General features: G+C 37.3%; 1 protein-coding gene across 4 annotated transcripts in view; it reads left to right on the top strand.

The window, feature by feature from the left end:
* NSUN3 (NOP2/Sun RNA methyltransferase 3) overlaps positions 1–23,040 on the top strand; it is a 61,080-nt gene extending 38,040 nt beyond the window's left edge. For 2 of the 4 annotated variants that reach the window (XM_039256382.1, XM_039256381.1), the window contains exon 6: positions 20,410–20,949. In XM_039256382.1, the coding sequence (XP_039112313.1) occupies positions 20,410–20,680 (271 nt within the window). In that variant the 3' untranslated portion in view covers positions 20,681–20,949. Of the gene's footprint in view, positions 1–20,409; positions 20,950–22,480; positions 22,559–22,855 lie in introns of those variants that run through there. The other 2 variants (XR_005532506.1, XR_005532505.1) reach the window with 2 other exon arrangements.
* The last annotated feature ends 381 nt before the right edge of the window (positions 23,041–23,421 follow it).

The following is a 23,421-nucleotide window of genomic DNA, read 5'->3' as shown; positions in this document are numbered from 1 at the left end:
CTTCTTCAAGTTAAAAACTTCCTGCCAGTGGAGAGAAGATAATTATCAGCACTGTTTTTGTTTCCTAGGCTGACAGAGGAGTAGCCGCTGGGTATGGCATCTCTGAAAATAGCAGGCTTGGTCATGTTTCTTAATCTTGAATTTACAGAACTTCTTTGATAATAAACAGTTTGATATCTAGAAATTTGATTAGTCACTGTGAGCATAGTGAAGGGTACCCTTAAGGCTTGGAAAATAATACTTTTAAAACTGATGATAGCACTAGGTAACTATCAACCCAGAAATATCTGTGCTTTAGATGCTTACAGTACCTGAAACTTAATTTTGAATCTGCATTTATTTGATAGATTGTACATGAGCTTCAACTTTTCACCTTAATGTTTCTTTGGTCATAGTACATAATAATGGTATTTGCTTTCTTGCTCAGACTGCTGTTTGCCAGCAGAAATAGTAAACTGATACAAACAGAGTAGAAATGATGAGAGACAGGCCATGGAAAAATGAAAGAAATAAGGAACTGTTGAAAAGAACAAAAATAGAAAAATTCTAAAGGAATACTAGAAGCTAACAATGTAACATGGAAAAAAAAATATGGGATGATAAGGAAAAATAAATGAAACAGAAATATCCTGAAATACTTAGGGGGAAAAATGATACAAAATATAGAGGAATTAAACTTAGAGGATTGTGGGGGGGACAGAAAAGGAACAACAAAGGAAAAGCTTTGTGAGCTCCTAGCAGTTGGCTAAAGTTGTGGTTTTATCATTTGTTAAATTATCTTATAGTAGTTAAAATATTTTATTTAGTACATCAAATTAGGCTAATAATTTTTTTAAAAGACTAGATTTATTTTCTTCCTTTTAAATCAGATTGCCTGCTCCCCACAATAACGTTCTCTGTTAAATTTCCCTTGTGTTTCCAGAAAGACAGTGTTAGGGATAACCTTCATTTTAAAATATGTCTTAATGGTATTTTTGGGGTCTAGATGGGTTCTGGTACTAATTCCAATGTGGTGGGTGGGGTGGGAAGCTGCCCCCCCCAACATACCGCTAAGCAATTTTCTTTGATATCAGCAGGGTGTCCTACAGTTTAACTCATTTCTGACGCTCTCTACCTGGAGTGTCACATCCCTCAGGTTCAGTCCCACAGGGCTGCCCCTGCCCACATTTCAGATGCTACTTACAAGTCCAGGTTTGTCACCTTGCTTTTAACTAATGAGCGGTGCCCATGTTGTTCGTTTTGATTTGCTAGAGCAGCACATGGAACTCAGAGAATACCAATTCTATTAATGAAGACAGAATTGGTAGGTATTGGTAATATTATATGTACCTTCTAAATATATATCTTCTATATCTAATATTGGTAATATTAGATGTATCTTCTAAAGATAGAAGATAGATATTGTTAATATTCTATTAAAGAAGATGATAAAGGATACAGTTGAACATCCAAATGGAAGAGATGCAGAAGGCAAGGTATATGGGAAAGAGCAAGAGCGTCCATGCACTCTCTGGGCTGTTACTCTCTCCCAGCTTCTCCACCTGTTCACCAATCCGGAAGCTCTCTGACCTAATCTGCTGGGTTTTTACAGAGCCTTTATTATATAGGCATGGTTGATGAAGTTGTTGGCCACTGGCACTTGTTAAATCTTCAGCCCATCATCCTTCCCTGGGGATTGGAGGGTGAGGCTGAAAGTTCGAATCCTCTGGTCACATCATTGGTTCCCTTGGAAACTAGTGCCCTTCCTCAGCTGATGTCCAAAAGTCATCTCATTAGCATAACAAAAGAAACCTTTGTTACTATCATCTCAGGAAATTTCAAGGCCTTAGGAGCTCTGTGCCAGAAAAAGGAATGAAGACCAAATATATCTTTCTTATTTTAAATCATAAGATCACAGTACCACATGTCTCAGTTTTAAAGTAGTGGCCATGGTTTTCCCTATGGAAAGTAAAGTTCATTTGCTAAAATTTACCAAACTATTCCAGTCAATCATATTGAGACCACGTAGCAACCTTCCTTAATAGATTGTTTTACCTTTTTTAGGAATTTATCTATAATCCCTGTTAGCAAGGGAAAAAACCTTCCATTTTTATAAATATCTCATTTTTATAAATTATTTGTTGGCAAAAGCTTTATTAATTTTTTTTTTCCAAATAAAGCCTCTGGCCTCTAACATTTCCATCTGTCCTACAACATGAGAGTTGTAGCTTGCTTGAGCTGTCCCCTATTCAGAATTTTTGAGTGTTAGTTGCAATGAAGCATGTTTCTTTGATTTTACACTGAGAAGTTCTCTGCCTGGCCTACCTCTTAATTGAGGTGGCATTCATTCATTCATTCATTCATTTAATGAATATATTTTGAGAACATACTTTCCAGTTGTGCTATACTTGAAAAAGGCAAAATGCATATAATATGAACCCTGTTTTCAAGGAGCTGAAAATTTATTGGATGGGAAAAATAGAAGAGGAATGAATCCCATAGGAAGTCAATGGATGTTTGAAATAGGTCTAGAAGGATATGTGAACTTTAAAATAGATCTAGAAGGATTAATGAAAAGTTTGATCAAAAGGAAACTGGAAAATAATTATGTAAGCATTAGAATTTACTAAACATATAGAAAAATGAGGCAAAGAATGAATTTTAACTCCTTTACTGACTTGATAGTTCATTCTACAAGGAGCAGAGGTATTACTGACTGATAGGGTTTGGTCAGAAAAGAATCTCTGCAAGTGAAGTAAGGGATCTTTTAAGAATTAGATCTTACTGAATCCATAGGAGCTGGTTAAACAGTCTATAGTTTACATATACAGTTATGTACAGTTGTGCCCCTACTTCTGCTGTGGAAACTGAAGTTAACCAGGGCTAGTAAGAAGACCCCATAATTGCTGGAGGAGCTAATCCCTACCCCACCCATAGGTTGAGCCAGTGGATCTGTAACCACATGTGCATACACTAGGCTGTATGTTCGTTTCAGGGAATTTTTACAGTTACATAGGCATGTGTAACCCACTGCCTTATCAACATAGAACATTTCTATCACCCCAGAAAGATCTGTGGTGCTTCTTCAGAATCCATTTTCTCCACTCACCAGAGGCAATCATTGTTCTGACTTCTCTTACTGCAGATTAGCTTTGCCTGTTCTCAAACTATATAAAATGTAATCAAACAACATGTAGTCTTTATTATCTGGAATTTTTCTCTCAGCATAATGTTTTTGAAATTTATTCATGTTGTATATATCAGAAGTGTGTTCCATTTTATTGGGTGAGGTGTGAAAAACCTCTTTGTTTTTGGACTAAATCCCACTGTCTGGATAAGAATATTTGCTCAGAAGTGCTAGAGCGAGCCTTGAGGCCACTGTCTTATCTTTGTATGGGTTGCCAAATTCGATATAGGATCATAAAGGATATTTTTTTCTTCTAATATAACAGAGAAGGAAAAAGAGAAAGACTCAAAATAATAGTGACGTAAGTAAGTAAAAGCCTGCATAGGCTTCTCAGGGTTGTTCTAGCAATCAGTTGCTTGCCAGACTCCATAATCATGAGATCCAGTCCCCATCTTTATTCTACCTCATGCTCCAAGGTGGCTGTTCCAGCTTTTGCTGTTCAATCTACATTGCCACTGGTAGGAAGGAACAAAAGAACATACCTCACATTACTTCTACTCCCATCTCATGAGTCAGACTTAGTCCTATGACTACCTTTAGTGAAAGGCAATTTAGGAAACTAGCCTTAACTGTACCTAATTAAAAATTGCATTACTACAGAAGGAGGTAAGACCTGGTATTAGGGAGGAGTTGAAAGTGTTTGTCACAAGTTGGAAATCCCTTGATCAGATAACAATAACATTGGAGGACCCAAAGATTTATAAGAATACCTTTTAGCATGAAAACCAATATGAAAAATGTTACAGTAGTCAAGAATTAGATGGCAGAGGCCTTAACTAAGTGAACGGTAGGTAGACATGTGGTTAGATTTGCAAGATAATTTCAGTGGAAAATTAATAGAACTTGGTGATTGATTGGCTCTAGAGTGGGAAGGAAAAAGTGTCAAGGGTAACACCTTGGTTAACAGCATGAGCTGTAGAGCTCTATTGCCTGGATTTGAATCTTGGTTTGCATATTTACTGAGTGTCCTTGTACAAGTTGCTTAACTGTCTTGCCCTGGGTTTCTCATCTGTAAAGTGAGCATAAGAATTCATGTCTCGGGGCGCCTGGGTGGCTCAATCAGTTAAGCATCTGACTTCGTCTCAGGTCATGGTCTCATAGTCTGTGAGTCTGAGCCCCTCGTCAGGCTCTGTGCTGAGAGCTCAGAGCCTGGAGCCTGCTTCAAACCCTGTATCTCCCTCTCTCTCTGCCCCTCCTGCGGTCACACTCTTTTTCTCAAAAATAAATAAACATTAAAAATTTTTTTTAAAAAGAAAAGAATTCATGTCTCAAAACTTAATTGAAAGATTGAATGAGATAATATAACACCTTAAGGAAAAAGGGAGCCTGGCTGGCCCAGTTGGTAGAGCGTATGACTCTTAATCTGGGGATTGTAGGGTCAAACTCCATGTTGGGTGAAGAGATTACTTAAAAATAAAATCTTAAGGGACACCTGGGTGGCTTAGTGGGTTACGTGTCCAACATTTGATTTCAGCTCAGATTATCTCATGCGAATCCAGCCCCGTGTTGTCAAGCTCTGCATTGACAGCCCAGAGCCTGCTTGGAATTCTCATTCTGCCTCTCTCTCTGCCCCTTGCCTGCTTTTCTCCCTCTTTAAGTAAATAAATAAATAAACTTTAAATTAAATTAAATTAAATTAAAAAAATAAACCCAGGATAAAATTCTAGGGAAGACTGATATTTAATGGATAGGAAGTAGTGGAAAGGTGGATAAGGAGGCTGAAAGGGAACTTTAGAGCTTCAGAGAAGAAGGAGTGAACAAAGAGTAGTGTCCAGGAAATCAAGTTGGGGAATGTTTCTCAAGGTTGAGGATGAATGATAGAATCAAATAGTACGGTAAGATGAAGGCTGAAAAATCTTTCAGCCTGGTTTTGTGATCATTTGATCAATAAGCATCTAAGGAAAATATTATTTTTTAATGTTTCTTTTTGAGAGAGAAAGAGGTCAAAAGCGCATGTGTGCAAGCAGGGGAGGAGTAGAGGAGAGAAGAGAGAGAATACCAAACAGGCTTTGCCACCAGTGCAGAGCTTGATAGGGGCTTGAACCCACGAACCTTGAGATCATGACCTGAGTAGAAATCAAGAGTTGGACGCTCAACCAACTGAGCCACCCAGCTGCCCCAGGGAAAACGTATTTTTATTTAAAGCTGTGGAAACAATACTTGGCTAAATTAATTGCCAGATTCTTTGGAATTTGGAATAATTACCAAGTTATTCCAAATTATTTGGAATTTTAATGTTACTAATGCAGAGGTTTTAACAGTTGAATGTAGTTTGTAAAATTCTTTAAAACTATGATTTAGATGTCAGACTGTGATGAAGAGGTTCAAATCATTTGTCAACATGAAGTGATTACTATTAGTTTCTTCATGTTAAAAGTGCCTGTAAGTATATGGTTGTTCGTCACCTTCAATGAGTATTTGGGGCAGTTGAGATGATAAAATGTATGCAAATGGCACACTCTGTCTTATTGCCCTAAATTTCATACTTATTTTAGCATTTGTAACATTTGCTGCAGGCTGTATAGCAGTGGTAAAGCTTGCCGTTCTTCTCCTGGTATTAGATTAGGGTGATAGTCTTTGTGCTGTATTAATTAACTGTGTAACTTTGAGTAAGTCACTGAGTCTTTGTGACCCTCCATTTGATAAATTGGGCCAGACTATTTACCCTGTGCACCTCATAAGGTTTTATTAAGACTCCATGTGTGAGGTGCTCTTTAAATTAAGTACCAAATAAACATTAAGGTAACATTACTAATTAGACTGATCACTTGTCCTTCACTTGGCTAACAGGAATCAGCATCTCATTTGATTCCTGGACCAAATCCATATTCCCATTGATTCAGGAATATTCTCTTTTATTCTTAAAAAACAAAAAAGAATAAAAATTTCTTCCTGGAGGAACACGTACTCTATGTGCAGTGTCCTATGGAAGCATTTCATCTTTTCAGTTTTGGATTTAGTTTGTCATTTGAGTAGTAAGATACAAAGACTGCCAGTAGTTTTCATACATTTTTCACATTATTAATTACATGAATGTTTTTCTTTTCTATATAAGTTGCTAGTCACCTTATAAAGTAGCCTTAAATAGAATCTCTGAAGTATTATTTGAATATTAAATGGTTACGAGGGACCAATTGCAGGATTGATGCTCCTGTGCTCATTTTAAATTTTTAAAATTACTATAGTCTCACCTGGTTTAAAAAAATGTTTCATACTAGAGTTTCTAAGATGAAGGGAATAAGACTGAGAATATTGTGGCTATAAAAGAATCTTTAAGTCCATTTCACTTGATTGCTTCCCCGTATTTACATCTGAAGCAATGGTAGCTATTGCCTTGGTGCTTTAATGTTGATAGAAGGGACTAGAGGAAGATGACGAATAAATATATTAATCACAGTAATGTTTACCTGTAATCTTAATTTTTCAAAAGTGCAGACATCTATGATTGCTTTACTTCTACACCAGAAATTGTTGTAGGAGGGACAGTGACTGTAACTTCAAACATGTTACGAGGAAGACATAAAAAGATGTTGTTTATCTCCTGATAGTAAATCATGAGGAATTAATGAAAGGGGGAGAGAATCACTTTCTGCTTTGGTCAAAAGATGGCACTATTGCTGTGCTGATTATTTTCTTCTCCAGTTTGGCTCAGTCTTTCAAATGCAGAAAACAGTTAAATTTAGTGATCTAATTAACACTGACCCTCCCAGCAGAATGCCAGATTTCTAATCAAGGACCAAAAGAATAAACCAGAAAAATGGAATTTATATTTTAAAATGTGTTATCTTGTCTTAGGAGCTATTCAAATAACATTCTCTGAGATTCAGAGATTTGCCTTAGGAACAACAGAACACCCTACATCATGTTTTCAATTTTGGTTAAGTTAAATATCTTCAGTTTGGAAGTTTGATAGCTGCCAGGGTTCTGAGACATGTTAGGTATGTGGGGGTTTTGTTTGTTTGTTTTTTGTTTTTTGAGTTTTTCAAGGTCATTGAACTTATGCTTTGATTAAGGAAATAATACATTTTATTTTTGAGGTATGCCAGTCAGGTAATCATTATTTTCTCCCTCAGCCATAATACTTTACTTCTTGATAGTTGGAAGACTATGTGGACCAGTCTAAAACTATCAGGGTGATTGATCTCCCTTCTTGTGGTGGGAATGCAATATCCTCTTTTCTTATTTTATTTTATTAAAATAATTTTAATGTTTATTTATTTTTGAGAAAGAGACAGAGCACAAGCAGGGGAGGGGCAGAGAGAGAGGGAGACACACAGTCTGAAGCAGGATCCAGGCTCTGAGCTGTCAGCACAGAGCCCGATGTGGGGCTTGAACTCATGAACTGTGATTTCATGACCTGAGCTGCAGTCACACGCTTAATTGGGCCACCCAGCTGCCCCATTCTCATCTTATTTCTAAACCAGTACCCTACATGATTCTTAGAGCTTAATTCTCTGTTTTTATTTAAGCAGACCTTTCAAGGAGAAAGAAACTCCGTGAAAAGCAGTGAACAAAATGACAAACTTCTGATAAAAAAAGCTTTATTATTAATTGTACAAAATGTTCTTTAAAAAATACAAAAAATTTAAAAATACAAATGTACAAATCAAAATACTTTTTTTCGGAGAAGGGGGAATCCTAGGTTTATTAAGAGAACACAAAATAATCCAATTTTTTTCTTACTTGATATTAGAATAGGAAAACACTGATAGATTTCTGCATATAGACTGCAGACTTCCCTATCTGCTGCTTTTTATTTTTTTTTTAATTAAAAAAATTGTTTTTAATGTTTTCTTTATTTCTAACTCAACTTAGATTGTGGCTTAAATACTGGTAGCTTTATTGCTGGCTTCTTAATAAAGACCTTTCTTTTTTTTTTAATATTTTTATTTATTTCTAGGAGAGAGAGAGAGAGACAGCGTGAGCAGGGGAGGGTCAGAGAGAGAGGGAGACACAGACCGAAACAGGCTCCAGGCTCTGAGCTGGCAGTCAGCACAGAGCCCGACACGGGTCTCGAACCCACGAAACGCAAGATCATGACCTAAGCGAAAGTCGGACACTTAACCGACTAAGCCACCCAGGCGCCCCTATCTGCTGCTTTTTAAAGTTAAGATTTAAATGGTCTACTTTTAAAAGTAATTAAGCTTTCATCAGTTAATGATGTAGCTAATTTATCATGTAGATACAGTATAGAAATTTGCACTGTAACTTATTTGAATCTAAAATACAAATTTAAAACCTTAGTCAAAATCTTTGAGGCCAGATATGTTTCAGAATTCTGATATTTTGGATTTTAAAAAGGTAATGTAGTAGATATTTGGTATGTCACCCACTTTCCACAGTAGGGTCTGAGGCAGCACCCTGTCATCAAACATGAATATGTTTTCAACAAAACCTAGGAATAGTTTTATCACATGGGCTACAGCTTGACCACAAATAGCCTCACATCAATTTAGGTCAGATTTTGAGGCCAAATGAGTCTGCCACAAACTTAAAACAACTGTAGGTTGCAGAGCTTTTGGATTTTACAAAGGCATGTAAGAGATAGCAGACCTGAAGTATCATTCACATATGCGCAGCGAAGTGCCAAAAATTAGCTAAGGCTTTCTGTTTGCAAATGGGAGAATTTAATATAACATTTTATTCTTAATTTCATGGCTTCTTTTTTTAGAATATATTTTATTTTGTTTTTAGTTGCTTCATTAACTAGGTGGTTCAAGCACCAAATGCTTTCCAGCCTATTTCATAATACACTGAAAGACAGCCAAAGATTTGGAGATATTAGTGTAGCCAGAACCTTCCATAAAGCATCAAGCTATCTAGCATAGGCTCTGTGGCAAGAAAGCCATCATTCTTTTCCTATTAGGAGTACTTGAGGTAAAAGCATTTCCCACTTTATTTTATGCTGTAGTAGTAATCAACACCAGCTTTATTTCCTACAGCAGTGTTGTGAAATAGAATCTTAATTTCATATTTCAAATAGGATTAAGCCTGATCACCACTTAGATAGGAGGTTTCTGAAGAGAATATGTATGTTTCAGGGCTATGATAGAGGGATTATATTATGTGGCATATCTGCTTCCTTTAAAAGTACTTCTCCCATTTCTGCATTATGGTTAGACATGTGTATTCAATAATATAGCTAACCCAAGATAATGTCTACTTAGTTTCTATTTCAGTTTAAGGTACTAGGTTAGCCTTCTACCTAATCTGATCAAAATAATACTTCTGCTCCACCTGTTGTAGTCAGCCATGACATCTTTTTCTGCCTTCTGCTGGCAAGTACAATTAGACAGCTCTGCTGACCATCTCTCTGGCATCTGTTATAATTAATGGTAAATGATGCCAGTCTTAATACAACTTGGTTTGTAGTAATTCGTTGCAGTAGAGTTAGTGTTCTGTCATAGGTGAAAAATATCCTATTACTCAGGTTCTTGTTAGGCTGTGAAGTTTACAGACATTGATAAACCAGGGGTCCACAGCTCATCTGGAGAGGATACCATTATGCCAAAATGGATGTTGCTTAGTTGCTTAGTTTTTTTAGTATTATTAAAAAATAAGCAAGCAAGCAAACAAACAAACAAAAAAAGAAATTTACATGGACAGAAATGTACACAAACATAGAGAACCCTTTTGCCTTCTACCAGAACCCAGATCCAGATCCAACATGTCTTATTTTTCTTCTCTAGTCCTGACTTACGTATTTATATGGTCATGACCACAACTTTGCCAGTTTATGTCTATTATTCAAGTCTCTCTGACTTTTAAATGTGTTTTCCCTCTCTCTGGAATTTTAAATTTCTTACTGTGCTTGTTAAGATCTATTAAGCAGTATCTTTCTTCCATTCTGATTGTAATCGTCTTTGTCTTGAAGCATCACAGCATTCTCCCACCCTACTGTCTAACTGTTTTAAAAATTATAGTCTTTTTATGATTGTGATGAAGTAATAATTACTTGATTCTTATGGGCTGTTTCAAAGTATGTGTGAATTATTATAGGATCAGATGATTTATCGTAGACACTACTGTAGTAGGCAAAGTAGTGCATATTTAAGTACTTATATTTTAGAAGTGTTTAATTTCACTTAGTATATTGTAAAACACATCCTAAATTATCTTAATTTATCAGGATGCCAATACCAGAAGTATTGGTTTTTAAATCATTGAGCTAATCTGATTATAGAGTTGTTATATACTGTAGCCTTAACTAAAATTAAGTACCTTTTGCCACTTATGTGTCAAAAGTGAAGAAACTATTATATGTTTTGATAAATGTTCATTATGAAGATATCTTTATACTTTCTAACAATTCTCAGCTGTTTGAACCTTGGGAATGAGTTTTTCACACTATTTTCCTTGATCTTTTTTTTTTTTTTTTTTTTTTTTTTTTTTTTTTTTTAATGTTTATTTAGTTTTTGAAAGAGAGAGAGATCACAAGTGAAAGGAAGGGCAGAGAAAGAGGGAGACACAGAATCTGAAGCAGGCTCCAGGCTCTGAGCTGTCAGCCCAGAGCCTGACAAGGGCTTTGAACTCACCAGCATGAGACATTGACCTGAGTGGAAGTCGGACACGTAACTGACTGAGCCACCCAGGTACTGCTTCCTTGATCTTTTAATACAGAATCATGGTATTTTTGAAATCTATAACTACTACAAGCAAAAGAACAAAAATGGTATTCAGACAACCATCTGCAGCAGCCAAATAGCAACAACCATTTTACAGGAATCTCTAACGTTTTGCCCTATGGTGTTGAGATTAACACAATTTGTAAGAAGGCCACACACAATTTCCTTCTGTAGAAATTAATGTGACCAGTTACCTTATACCAGCCTAATTTTAGAAACATAAGTTAAGAATGTTGGAATTAAAAAAAAAAAAAAAAAAAAACCACCAGAAGAATTAGCCAGCATTGTAGAAATTAATTTAAATTTCCATTAGGCCGGGAACATATTGTTTGTAAATGATAAGACTTCTGTGTACTTTTGTATAATTGTAATAAGAAATAATTATACTTACTTGATGAGGCATTGGTTTTGCTAATTGTGGAACCAGGAACAAAATAGTCCTTTTAGTGGGCGTTAAAAGATCTGCGTTCAAACTGCATATATCCCTTACACAGTAATCTGAGTTTTTAAGGAAAATCTTACACCATTGTTTTAATCAGAAAATGATCCAAAATGAGTGTATTTGTAACTTACACAATTTTAACAAAATCAAGGCATCTTCTGATGCCTTAGTATGTTACTATAAAAGAAAAATTTTAAAAACCATCACTAGGTGTATAATAATTCCTTATTGTTGCTATAACAAATTACACAAAGTTAGTGGCTTAAAGTAACACAAGTTTATTATCTTACACTTCTGAAGGTTCTAAGTTCAAATTCAAGGCCCTGGTAAAGCTGCAATTTCTTCTGGGTGTTCTACGTGAGTGCAATAGACTGAACATTTGTGTCTTCCCCAAATTTTGTTAAAATCCTAATCCTAAAGGTGATGGTTTAAGGGGGTGGATAATAAGGAGGTAATTAGGTTATGGGGGTGGAGCTCTCATTATTGGGATTTGCGTCCTTATAAAAGAGACCCCAGAGACCTCCCTCACCCCTTCTGCCATTGAGGACACAGGCCTATCACTGAACCAGAAACCAGGTCCTCACCAGACACCGAACCTGCTGGTACCTTGATCTTGGACTTCCTACCTTTAGACTGTGAGAAATAAATGTCTATTGTTTAAGCTACCCAGTCTGTTATTTTTGTTATGGTAGCCTAAAGGACTAAGATGGAGAATTGTTTCCTTACCTTTAGTTTCCAGATGCAGCTCACATTCCTCGGCTTATGGTCTTCAGCCAGCAATCCTGCCACTCCTGCCTTAGGTTCACTTATGAACTCTTTCTCTGACTTACCTCCTGCCTTTTTGATTTGTAAGGATTTGAGGGATTACATTGGGCATACTCAGATAATCTAAAATAATCTTCCTGTCTCAGTTTCCTTCATTTAATCACATCCACAAATACCCATTTGCCACCTAATGTGACATGTTTAAGGGTTCTGAGGATGAGGATATGGACAACTTTGGGGGGCAGCCTTTATTCTTCCTACCACAGGCTCTTCACAAATGTAAATACATTAATGGTTCACGTATCTGGTGTCTAGATAGGAGCCTTGTGTGTGTGGGAGGGGGTGGGATATTTAGGGCACAGTGAGGAGTAAGAAGGTACATATAAGAAATTCTTTAGAAACTGCCAACAGGGGCGCCTGGGTGGCTTAGTTGGTTAAGCGTCCGACTTTCGCTTAGGTCATGATCTCGCGGTTCGTGGGTTCGGGCCCCGCATCGGGCTCTGTGCTGACTGCCAGCTCAGAGCCTGGAGCCTCTTTCAGAGTCTGTGTCTCCCTCTCTCTCTGACCCTCCCCTGCTCACGGTGTCTCTCTCTCTCCTAGAAGTAAATAAAAAATATTTAAAAAAAAAAAAAAAAAAACTGCCAACAAACACTGAAGATTAAGTAAGCTTTCAGTGGTAAGGAACTCCCCAAATATTAAAAAAATTTTTTTTAATGTTTATTTTTGAGAGAGCATGAACAGGCAAGGGGAGGAGAGGGAGACACAGAATCTGAAGCAGGCTCCAGGCTCTGAGCTGTCAGTGCAGAGCCCGATGTGGAGCTTGAACTCAGGAACTGTGGGATCATGACCTGAGCCAAACTCAGAGGCTTAACCTACTGAGCCACCCAGGCACCACTCCAAATATTTTTTAATCAGTAAAGGAATACATGAGGAAACTAGAAATTCTGAATACCATAAAATTTATTTATCTGTAACCTCAGGGAATACATTTTCTAGAGAGTTAATTCCTTAAGAGTAAAAAAGAAAAAAAATTAACTGGCGTCTGTAGGAACATTTTTGGTTTTTATCCTACTGTCATAGCTCCTTTAATTTGTACTAGAGAATTACACATACGGGTAAAAATTGGAAATATAAATGAGCTTTTAGTTAAAGGAAATTTACCCCTACCCCTCCTCCCTCTTTCCTTTGTCTTATTCCTAATAGGCAACCATTTCTAATTATTTCTGTTCTTTACTTATTCTGTACACAACTCTCAAACCTCTGACTAGTACGCTTAGCTGTCATTTCTTAATCTAACAACTTTGGACATGAACTGCTGACTTCTTGCTAGACTTTGTCCCTCATATGCCACGCTTACCTCCTCACACCGCCATATACCCTGGGTTCTCACCCAGTTTCTCAGTTTCTCCCTCATTCAGCCTAGAAACTTAGTACTGCATGCTTATACTTACGCTTCTTGTTCTGTTAGTATTGGAATGTGTCTCTGACATACATCAGGCTTTATTCTTTGTTGCAATAATCATGCCACTGTCTCTTGGTTTCTATCTGTGTGTTATAAGAATATTTGTACTCCCATCCAGCCTTCCATTTCTCCCTCCCTTCTTCCCAGTGTCTGTACCTTTATGTTTGGGTGGACAGTATTCTTTCTGGGATGTAAAAGTCTGTTCTGAAGCATTACAAAGATCAGTCTATGGAATGATGCTGAACATTGAAGGCCAATAATCAGTGTATGTGAATTCTGTAAATATTGTTCATTGCAGAATGGACTGATATGTTAGAATTAAATTTTCTTTTCTGTTGGCTCAATGTAATGATCGAGTGCCACTGAAAGGAAAATTTTCCTTCAGTCCAGTTTGATGGGAAAATCTCTCTCCTCTTTTTCTCCCTTTCCCCAGCCTAGTTGCATATACCAAATCGTCAAGGTTTTCCTTAGTTTTCAGTCATTTTATCTCTTCTGTCCCTTCTCATTTCCCTTTAATGATCTCCATGTCATTGTAGCCTGGAGTAGTTATCTCTAGGGCTCCTGAGTAGTCATTATTCTGGAACTTTACTCTCCTCACTGCTTTCCTGTGTTGCATTTACTACTTTCAGTATCACGTTTCTTCCCTTTCTTGATTTACCTCCTCATTTTGCTAGAGGTAAAATTTTTGTGTCATCAGATATCTGAAAAGCTTCCGTATTTCTCCTATATATTTATTTGACAGTTTGGCAGTAAACAGCATCCACTTTAAATTGCTTTTTTTCCCAGGGTTTGGGGTGAGCTATGCCATCGATGCCAGTCAGTTTTCAAACCCTTCTTGGTGACCCATTTTTCTTTCTGGAGGCATTTAGCATCTTTTATTCTTGAAGTTCTAAAGTTTAACATTAATGTATCTAAGTATGTATGGGTTTTTTTTGTTCATTATAAGACTGAAGCTTTTACAGTATTAATATAAACCCTCCTGCACCCCCCTGTCTTGGCTCTTTGATCTTACCTCATCCTACCACCTGCCGGAGTCCAGCTCCAGCGGGTCCAGGGGTCCCTGAAGGATGGACGGTGTCAGTGAGGGAGGGAGGGAGAGAGCCCCAAGATTCTTTCTGATCACCAGGCAGGCATCTCTGCTCTGTCAGTTTTGGTGTCTTTATTTATAGGTCAAATGTTAACATGGCATCAGAAAATGGAATTTTTACAATGGATAGCTCTCTGTGATAAGATGTTTTTGGAAAATTGTCAGAAACAGGTTTTACGGAAGTCTTCTTGCAGAACTGCCCCAGTTATACTGAGGTTGAGTAACTAAGAAAATAACAGGGTGTTCACATTTTAATAACACTAAGATTAAGTCATAGGTTTGTAGATACTCTTATCCATCCTCATCACAGCTGCCAGGGTAAGGGAAGGTGTTTGTGGAAAGTAGGCCTAGGGAAGGGGCTGCTATACACCATCAGTTAGCAAAGGTGTATGTACTAACTTCTCTTCTGTCCTTATCTGTTCCTTCTCTCTAAGTTAGGCTCTTTGTCTCCGGGCAAGACTTGGTTTTCCAGTTATATGCTTTATTGCACCAGAGAGCCAACCATACCTTTAAAGAGTTTAGTTCATTTCCAATACATAGAATAGCCTCTTCGAGTGCATTTACCTTTGTGTCTAGTTTTATGATTTCTTGAATAGCTAGGGCATGAGAGACATTTTTGGTTAGCTGATTTACATGTTGAGCTGTATGAACCTCTTGGACTAATGCAACCATAGAAACAGAATTGTACATGTAAAGGTCAATCTTTAAGAGTAAGGGTCATTAGCCTGTTCATAGGGCAAGGGAAAGTTTAGAGGGAAACAGAACCTGCTGGAGACATGATGTCTGTTCCCATAATCAAAAGAAGAAGTTCCCACAATAAGTTCCTTCACAAGGTGCAATCATCACACCAAGGCCGGAATAAGGGGACAAGTCATTCCCGATACCAATCAACAAGGTACCTTGGGGGTTGGTGCTCAAGCAGAAATAATTGAGTGGAGGTGGATATCAGTGGTCATCTGGTTGGCAGGAGACCGTGCAAACTTGCTTTAACCTCACCAGGAGCTTTCTTGACTAGTAGGCTCAGAATAGCTCCCAACAGATACACTTTTGCTCACCTTGCTCTAGCCACGGTAGCCTCTCTTTCCTCAAGTATGCTTCAGGGTTTTTGCCCTGGCTATTCCTTTTGTGTGGAATGCTCTTCCCTCAGATATTTGCATGGCCACTTTACCTCCTCAGGTCTTTGTTCAACTGTCACTCCCTGAAATGTCATCCTATTCTAACTACACCATTTATAATTGCTGTCCCCTCCTCTGTCCAAGCCTCTTATCTTGAATGAATTTTCTTCATAGTACCTATTTCTAGATTAAAAAAAAAAATAGGCAAACTGTGATATTGTGAAAATATATTTGGTCTGTGTTCCTGGACCCTGGCCAGAGCTCCTAGAATTTCCTTTAAAAATTTCCTCTGTGTTAAAAGGGATAGGCATCTTTTGTTATAATACTTGGTTTTTGTAAAGATGAAAGGAACTTTTGTTATTGAGCTTTTCTCAGCCACACCTTAGTTTATGTTAATGAGGTGGCTTTTACAAAGTGTCTAAGGACTTCGTGGGAACCAACCATGTGTTTAGAGGGTTGGGACTTTCAGCTTCCCTCCCATCTGCCTCCTCCTCCAGAGAGATTGGGTTAAATCACCAGTGGCTAATGTTTTAATCAATTACACCTCCTTAATGAAGCCTCCCTAAAAAACCCTAATGGAAGGCCTTGGAGGGCTTCCAGTTTGGTGAGGAGGAGGTGCTGGGAGGGTGACGTGCCTGGAAAGCGCACAGCAAATCTGCACCCCTTTACTCATACTTTGTTCCCTGCAACTCTTCCATCTGGCTGTTCCTGAATTGTATCTTTTCATAATAAAACAGTAATCTAGTAAGTAAACTCCTGAGCTCTGTGAGCCGTTCTACCAAATTGTTGAACCCAAGGACAACCTTAAATATATGGCAGATTAGTCAGAAATACCAGAGGTCTAGGCTTCCGGTTGTCCTCTGGAGGGGAACTTGTAGGGCTTAGCCCTTTCCCTGTGGGATTTGACACTAACTCCATGTGAATAATGTCAGAATTGAGTTAAATTGTTGGACATGCAGTCATTGTTTCCAGAGAATTGGAGGACTGGAGGACTGAGGAAAAAATACACAAACACACATACACACATATACAGTAAAACCTTAGTTTACGAGCATAATTCTTTCCAGAAACATGCTTGTAATCCAAAGCACTTGTGTATCAAAGAGAATTTCGAGAACCATTGGTTCAGTTGTGATCATGTGACATTTGGCTTCGTGTACTACTCATATTGCAAGACATTGCTCATTTATCAAAACATTACTAGAAATATTTGCTTGTTTTGTGGAAAACTTGCAGAGCAAGTTACTTACAATCAAGTTTTTACTGTATATATAGACTGTGTATATATGTATATGTATCTGTGTATATATATATGTGTGTGTGTAAATGTATTTGTTTACACACATACTCACAAGTTGTCCTTTGGTGCGTATATACTTTGTATTAGTTTTCTAGGACTACTATAAAGTACCATAAACTGTGTGGCTTAAACAAAAGTTTATTTTCTCACAGATCTGGAGGAAAGAAGACTGAGATCAGGGTCCCCAGGGTTGGTTTCTTCTGAAGACTCTCAGTTTGGCTTGTAGACATCTGTCTTCCCCTTGTGTCTTCACATGGTCTTCCCTCTGTAACTCTGTCCAAATTTCCTCCTCTTATAAGGACACCAGTTATATTGGAGTAGGGCCCACCCTAAAGATCTCATTTTAACTTAATCACCTTTTCAAAGACCCTATCGCCAAATACAGTAAGATTCTGAGGTACTAGGGTTTAGGACTTCAACAAATGATTTTTGGGGGGACACAATTTAGCTCACAACAGACTTCCTATTGATACTATTTTTTAAATATTCTGTCTCCCCCTATCTAGAATGTTAGCTTCGTGAAAGCAAGGGGTATTGTTGTTGCCGTTGTTGTTCTATTTTAATATATACCTAACTTCTAGAACAATGCACAGCAACAGAATAGATGCTCAATAAGTAATAATTCTCGCCTATTGATGACTTCTTTCTTTCTGAACACTCCTTTTATCTCTGTAAATTTCTCTTAATATTTCATTGATTTAATGTCCCTCACTTCCAATTCTCTGTATTACCTTTCTAATATGCCTATTAATTGAAATTTGGATCTACTTGATCTTATTTGTCTTATTTTTGGTCATTCTGTTCTTTTTTTGGAAGATTTCTTCAACCTTAACTTCCAAATACTTCTACAAAATATTCTTTATCTTGATGAAAATATAGTTCATACCTAAGAACCCTTTTCTTCATCCTGTCTCATGGCGTTCTGTTATTGTTCTACGCGTGCTGTATCTTTGCTGATCTTTCTGCATTTATTAGGTCTTACTATGTGTCTTGTTTTCTGAGTTTCCTGTTTCTTCCTAGGTCATTTTTGTTGTTGTCGTTTGTTTATTTTGTTCTTGCTCTTACATGTTGCTTAAGGATTTTTCACCTAAAATTGTCTGGCAGGTTGTACATTTTTGTTGAATGGGACAATAAAGTCCCATTATTATAGGGGTGGAATTGTTTGCCTCGTGATGTCACTTTATGAGAAGCTGGCAGTTACCCTGGAGGTTCCCTTCCAGGTAAAATGTAGAGGTCTTTGGTTTTGGGGGCAAACACTTAGAGTGGCTGCCTTAGCTCTCCCCACACAATGTATTCAACTTCCTTAGATAAAAACTTTCCAACTTTTTACCTGGCTGCCTGACTTTGTCATATATGGGAGTATGTTTTTTTTTTTTTCTTAATGGTGATGTATTTTTTTAAGTTTATTTTTGAGAGAGAGAGAAAGAGAGAGAGAGAATGAACAAACAGGGGAGGAGCAGAGACAGAGGAAGAGAGAATCATGACCTGAGCAAAAATTAGGTATTAACCGACTGAGCCACCCAGGCGCCCCTCCATGGTTTCTTATATATGCTTTGAATCAGTATCTTTGTTTTCACTTTTTACTCCCATCGCATTACATCTGGTATTTCCTGGTCCCAAACTCTTCTGTAGTTCAACAGGTCAAATTATGCCCTCTGTGGCTGTTGTCCTCACCACGAGAGGCTCTCTCCACTCTGGTGATCTGCTGCCACTCCCCTATCTGCATGTCATCTTTCAGAAATGTATCAAAGATACTGTAACCAGTATCTTTGATTACTGTGTTAGCTAGTAATTCTGTCCTATTTATTGTTTTGAGTGCGTACATATGTATATATTTTTTACCTTATGTTTAAGAGTGTCTAGGAGGTTTCAGGAATGGAAACCTTGTCCTCAGGTTCTTTGTTTCGAGTTAGAATTCTTCGATCCTTTAATAATTGAGAATAGAGAATAAAATTTGAACTTATTTTGATCATGGGTTTCTTTATTATAGACCTCAGGTAATGGCCCATGCTCTAGTTGTTTAAATACAGATGTGAGACATGGGGCTGTCTGTACACTTAAATCTAGTATAGATTCTAGAACATGGATTTCTTTGAAGAAAAAAATCTTGAGTAGTAATTGCTCAGAGCCTATCACCACAGCAGCAGGACTAAGACTTTTCTAGTTTTCTCTCCCAGTAAATTACCTTACCTCCCACCCCCTCTTATTATCAAGGCTTTCTGTCATGAACTTTTATTTACCATAGAACATCCTAGTTCCCTGCTCATGCTCCCACATTGTTTAAGATGAAGAGTTGTAGTCCCATCTTTTCTGAAGCTCTTTCATTTGCAGTCTGAAGTCCTGGGACTGTTCTCCTGGATCTACTTTTACAAATATGTTCAAATCTTCCCCTAAAAAAAAAATTTAAAAAATGAAATAAACAAAAAAATACCTTCCTTTCCATCTTTTCTCAAAACTACACTTTTCATCTGGTGAAGCTGCCTTTATTTCCTTTCTAAGTTTTGCCTCCCTTTAAATATAAGTATTCTCTTAGTGCCTGTCCTTAGTCTACATATTTTCTGTACTTCTTTTTTTTTAAGTCTGTTTATTAATTTTTGAGAAAGAGAGCTAGTGAGAGAGAGAGAGAGTGAGCAAGCCAGGGAGGGGCAGATAGGGAGAAAGAGTCCCAAGCAGGCTCCGCACAGTCAGTGCAGAGTCTGATTTAGGGCTCAAACTCCTGAACTGTGAGATCATGACCTGAGCCAAAATCAAGACTCAGATGCTTAACAGAGCCGTCCAGTCACCCCAGGCCACTTATTTTCTTGCTCTTTTCCTGGGAAATCCTATTTACTACCATGACTTCAGCTATCACTGAACCCTAACTCCTTTCCTGAAGTTCAGATGTTTTCTTCTCACCTACCTATTAGTACCACTCAGTATATTCAAAGACAAACCCATTAACCATACTCTACCCCCATCCTCCTATTCTATTTTTTTATATTTATTTTTGAGAGAGAGCGAGCATGAGCACACAAGTTGGGGAGGGGCAGAGAGAGAGGGGGACACAGAATCCAAAGCAGACTCCAGGCTCTGAGCTGTCAGCATAGAGCCCAGTGTGGGGCTTGAATTCACAAACCAAGAGATCTTGACCTGAGCTGAAGTCAGATGCTTAATTCACTGAGCCACCCAGGCATCCCACCCATCTTCCTATTCTTAAAAAAACAAAACAAGGAACCGGTCAAACACTGCCTGTTTTCCCCATGTTTATTAATCTGATTATCATTTTTCTTGAGTCATCCAGGGAGACACTAGATATAAATAGTTGTAAGGCTGGAAAATATCCAAAGTTATTGCAGCCTGAGTTAGAGTAAGGTTAATTTCAAATACATAAGCTTCCTTGACCTCTGACTTCATAGTTTTCTTTTAACGCATCTAACCAAACTTCTTCATTTTCCTGGTTACACACAGGTCTGCAATTAAGGCCTTACGCCCTGGAGGGTTACTTGTTTACTCTACTTGCACACTTTCCAAGGCAGAAAATCAAGATGTCATCAGTGAAATTTTAAACTCCTACAGTAACATCATGCCCGTGGACATTAAGGAAATGGCAAGGACTTGCTCCCAAGACTTCACATTTGCTCCCACTGGCCAGGAGTGTGGACTCTTGGTGATACCAGATAAAGGCAAAGCCTGGGGCCCAATGTATGTAGCCAAATTGAAAAAATCATGGACTACGTGATATTGGTGACATGCATTTTGTAAGCCATGTCAGTGTATTATTATATTTGTTTTTCTGAGCTCTCTCTGTTTTAACATTTCAATAATTATGGAGTCATTTTCCCTGGGTCTATTTGGAATCCTATTTAGTTAATACTTGGCATCTCAGAATCTAGGCTTGAGAATTTTCCAGGTGTATTTTTTTCCCTAAAAATACATCTATAGCACTGGCTTAAGGTGTTACAGATGGTGTTTGTTCTGTATAATAAATCTGCTGTCTTTCAGTTGGCATTTTGTAGTTAAATTAATCAGAATACATGGTTTTATGCATAATATATTTAGGAATACATTCAATACCAATATTCATGATGTTGCTACTTTGAACCTTTAAGAATGCACATTTGCTGCCCTTTTATAATTTTTCTCCTTATCAAATATACAGATTCTTTTGAAGTCCCACCCCCCATCTTTTTCTGTAAGAACTAATCAGTATTCTGAGACTAACTTCTTAAGCAGCACTATTTCTAGTTCTAGAAAATAGGTTTCTTATTTGCCACGTTGTTTTCCGCTAAGGACTGTCTTCTGTTTACTGCAAAGGTCAGTGACTCTATTGACACCAGCTTTATTTCTCCACTTTTTTTTTTGTATTCACAGATACAAATTAAAAGGGTAAATTATGTTGAAAGGCTGTTAGAACAGCAGATTCACATGCACAAGTTTGACTTTCGACATTCAGCTTGTAGAATAATGGAGTCTATCCAGCAAGCTATAAAGCAAGTACTTGAAACAAAACCAGAATGATTAATAACTGCAATAACTGAACTATATTTGGAGAGTTTTGTTACATAATTGCAGCCATAATGAGCACTACAGAATCTGATTATCTTACAGTTGCAATCTGGAGGGGCTTTTTATTTCACTCCGTTATGAAATGTTATATGAGAGTATGATGTCACATATTAATGCACAAGAGGGAGATGCCTAATGAGAGTGGATTATACTATTACCAGAGCCCAGTACCATTTACTGAGTGGCTCTATCTGTTTACATATATCCTGGGAATATTGTGTACATTTCTGTATATGAACTTAGGGTTTTAGCTTCAGGTTTGGATCATGTGTTTTCTTTAGAAATTGCTTCACTTAAGAGTCCAAATGTACTTTTCCAACTATTAAGAAAAATTATGCAGTATGCTTCAAAAGAGAGTATCTATTTGGAAATTAACTTAAAAAAATAAACTGACTATAGAAATAGAAAATTCTGCTGAAGCTGAGTCTTTTTGAATTTTACTATATTCTGTGCATTTAAACTAGCAACTGCTCATTAACTGGTTGTTTTTGGGGTTTTTTTTTTTGTTTTTTAATTTGCAAGCATGTATAACCAGTTTCCTATAGCTGGGAAAGAAATACCAGATTTCTTGTACTCAATGAAATGTACTGGATTGCTACAGAAAATTAATGATAATGGAAAATTTGTTATTAATTTATTTACCTATTTAAGTTGTGCTTGTTTTTTTCAGATTGAAACCCTGTCGTCAGTTACTATAGATTTAAAAGTGCATTTATTCTGTGTAGGTTAATCACAAAGTAAATTTTCACAGTGCACTTTGCTGAATGTCATTATTTTACCATTATGCTGTCATGAAGCCTAATCTGAATACTCAGTGTGCCATTGGATTTGACTTCCCTAGGATTACTGGGGGGAAAAAAAAAAATATATATATATATATTATTAACATTAATTATAATTAAGCAGCTGGCATTTATGGAGCATCAAATATTATTAAGTTCTCTATATATATGTTACCTTTTTTGATCTTCAGAACAACTTGAGGAGTGAGTTTTGTAACTGCCTTATGTGAATGAGAAAACCCTAGCTCAGTGCCATTTGTACTACACTGGTAAGTAAAGAATGGAGCGAAGACGAAAACTAGCTCCAAAGGCCAGGCCCTTCTCCCTACACTATGTTGTACCATAAGATATAGTTTGTAGGAACCCCCCAAATTATCATCTGGCCCTCCCTTACTCTCCAGCACTCAGTTTTTCACTTGTATGCCATTGTTTAGTTACAGAGCATCAAAGTGTTCATCAATACTTGGGGGGGAAAACTAGTCTTTCAGGGCGTGTTCCAAAATACTTGTAATTGCAATACCCAGAAATCTCCCATGGAGGTGCTCTGTGCCTTCCTTTTTTTGCAGATGCTGAACTGAAGAATAGAACTTTGGAGCAGCCCTGCAATGTCAATTGAAAAGCAAGGAGTAATCGATATTACTTTCTGTGGCATTGAGTTACTTTCAAAATAGCTTTATAAAAATTTAGGTTGCTTACCAACACATTAACTTCTTTTTGCCTTCAGCACACTCTATAGCCAATAGATTCAGAAATAGACTGTGAATAAATGTAATGCATTTAAATGGTTTATACTGATTTTTTAAAGCACTGGATATTATCTGTGGTTTGGAATCAGGGCGGCCTACAGTCCTTTATCCTATTATATGTATCCATATAGCCTCATATTCAAGATTGCATGTTACCCCCTTAGCAGTATTGTAAAAAATATCCTTTCATACAATGTGAGTAGGTGTAACATAATAGGTACCAGAGCACTTGCTACATGACTAAATAAAGTAATCACAAATCTAATAGGCCCTATTCAAGAAGGCTTTATACCTAGAAGATAAGCATCAGATGATCTGCATAGGCTAATGCAGCTCTCCTGGAATACAAAGAGAAAATTGAAACCAATGGCAACAGTTTTATTAGA

This window comes from Hyaena hyaena, unplaced genomic scaffold (assembly GCF_003009895.1).
Source record: "Hyaena hyaena isolate Hyena2069 unplaced genomic scaffold, ASM300989v1 scaffold_570, whole genome shotgun sequence".
NCBI classification, from domain to species: domain Eukaryota; kingdom Metazoa; phylum Chordata; class Mammalia; order Carnivora; family Hyaenidae; genus Hyaena; species Hyaena hyaena.
This window is presented reverse-complemented; position numbering and strand designations above follow the sequence as displayed.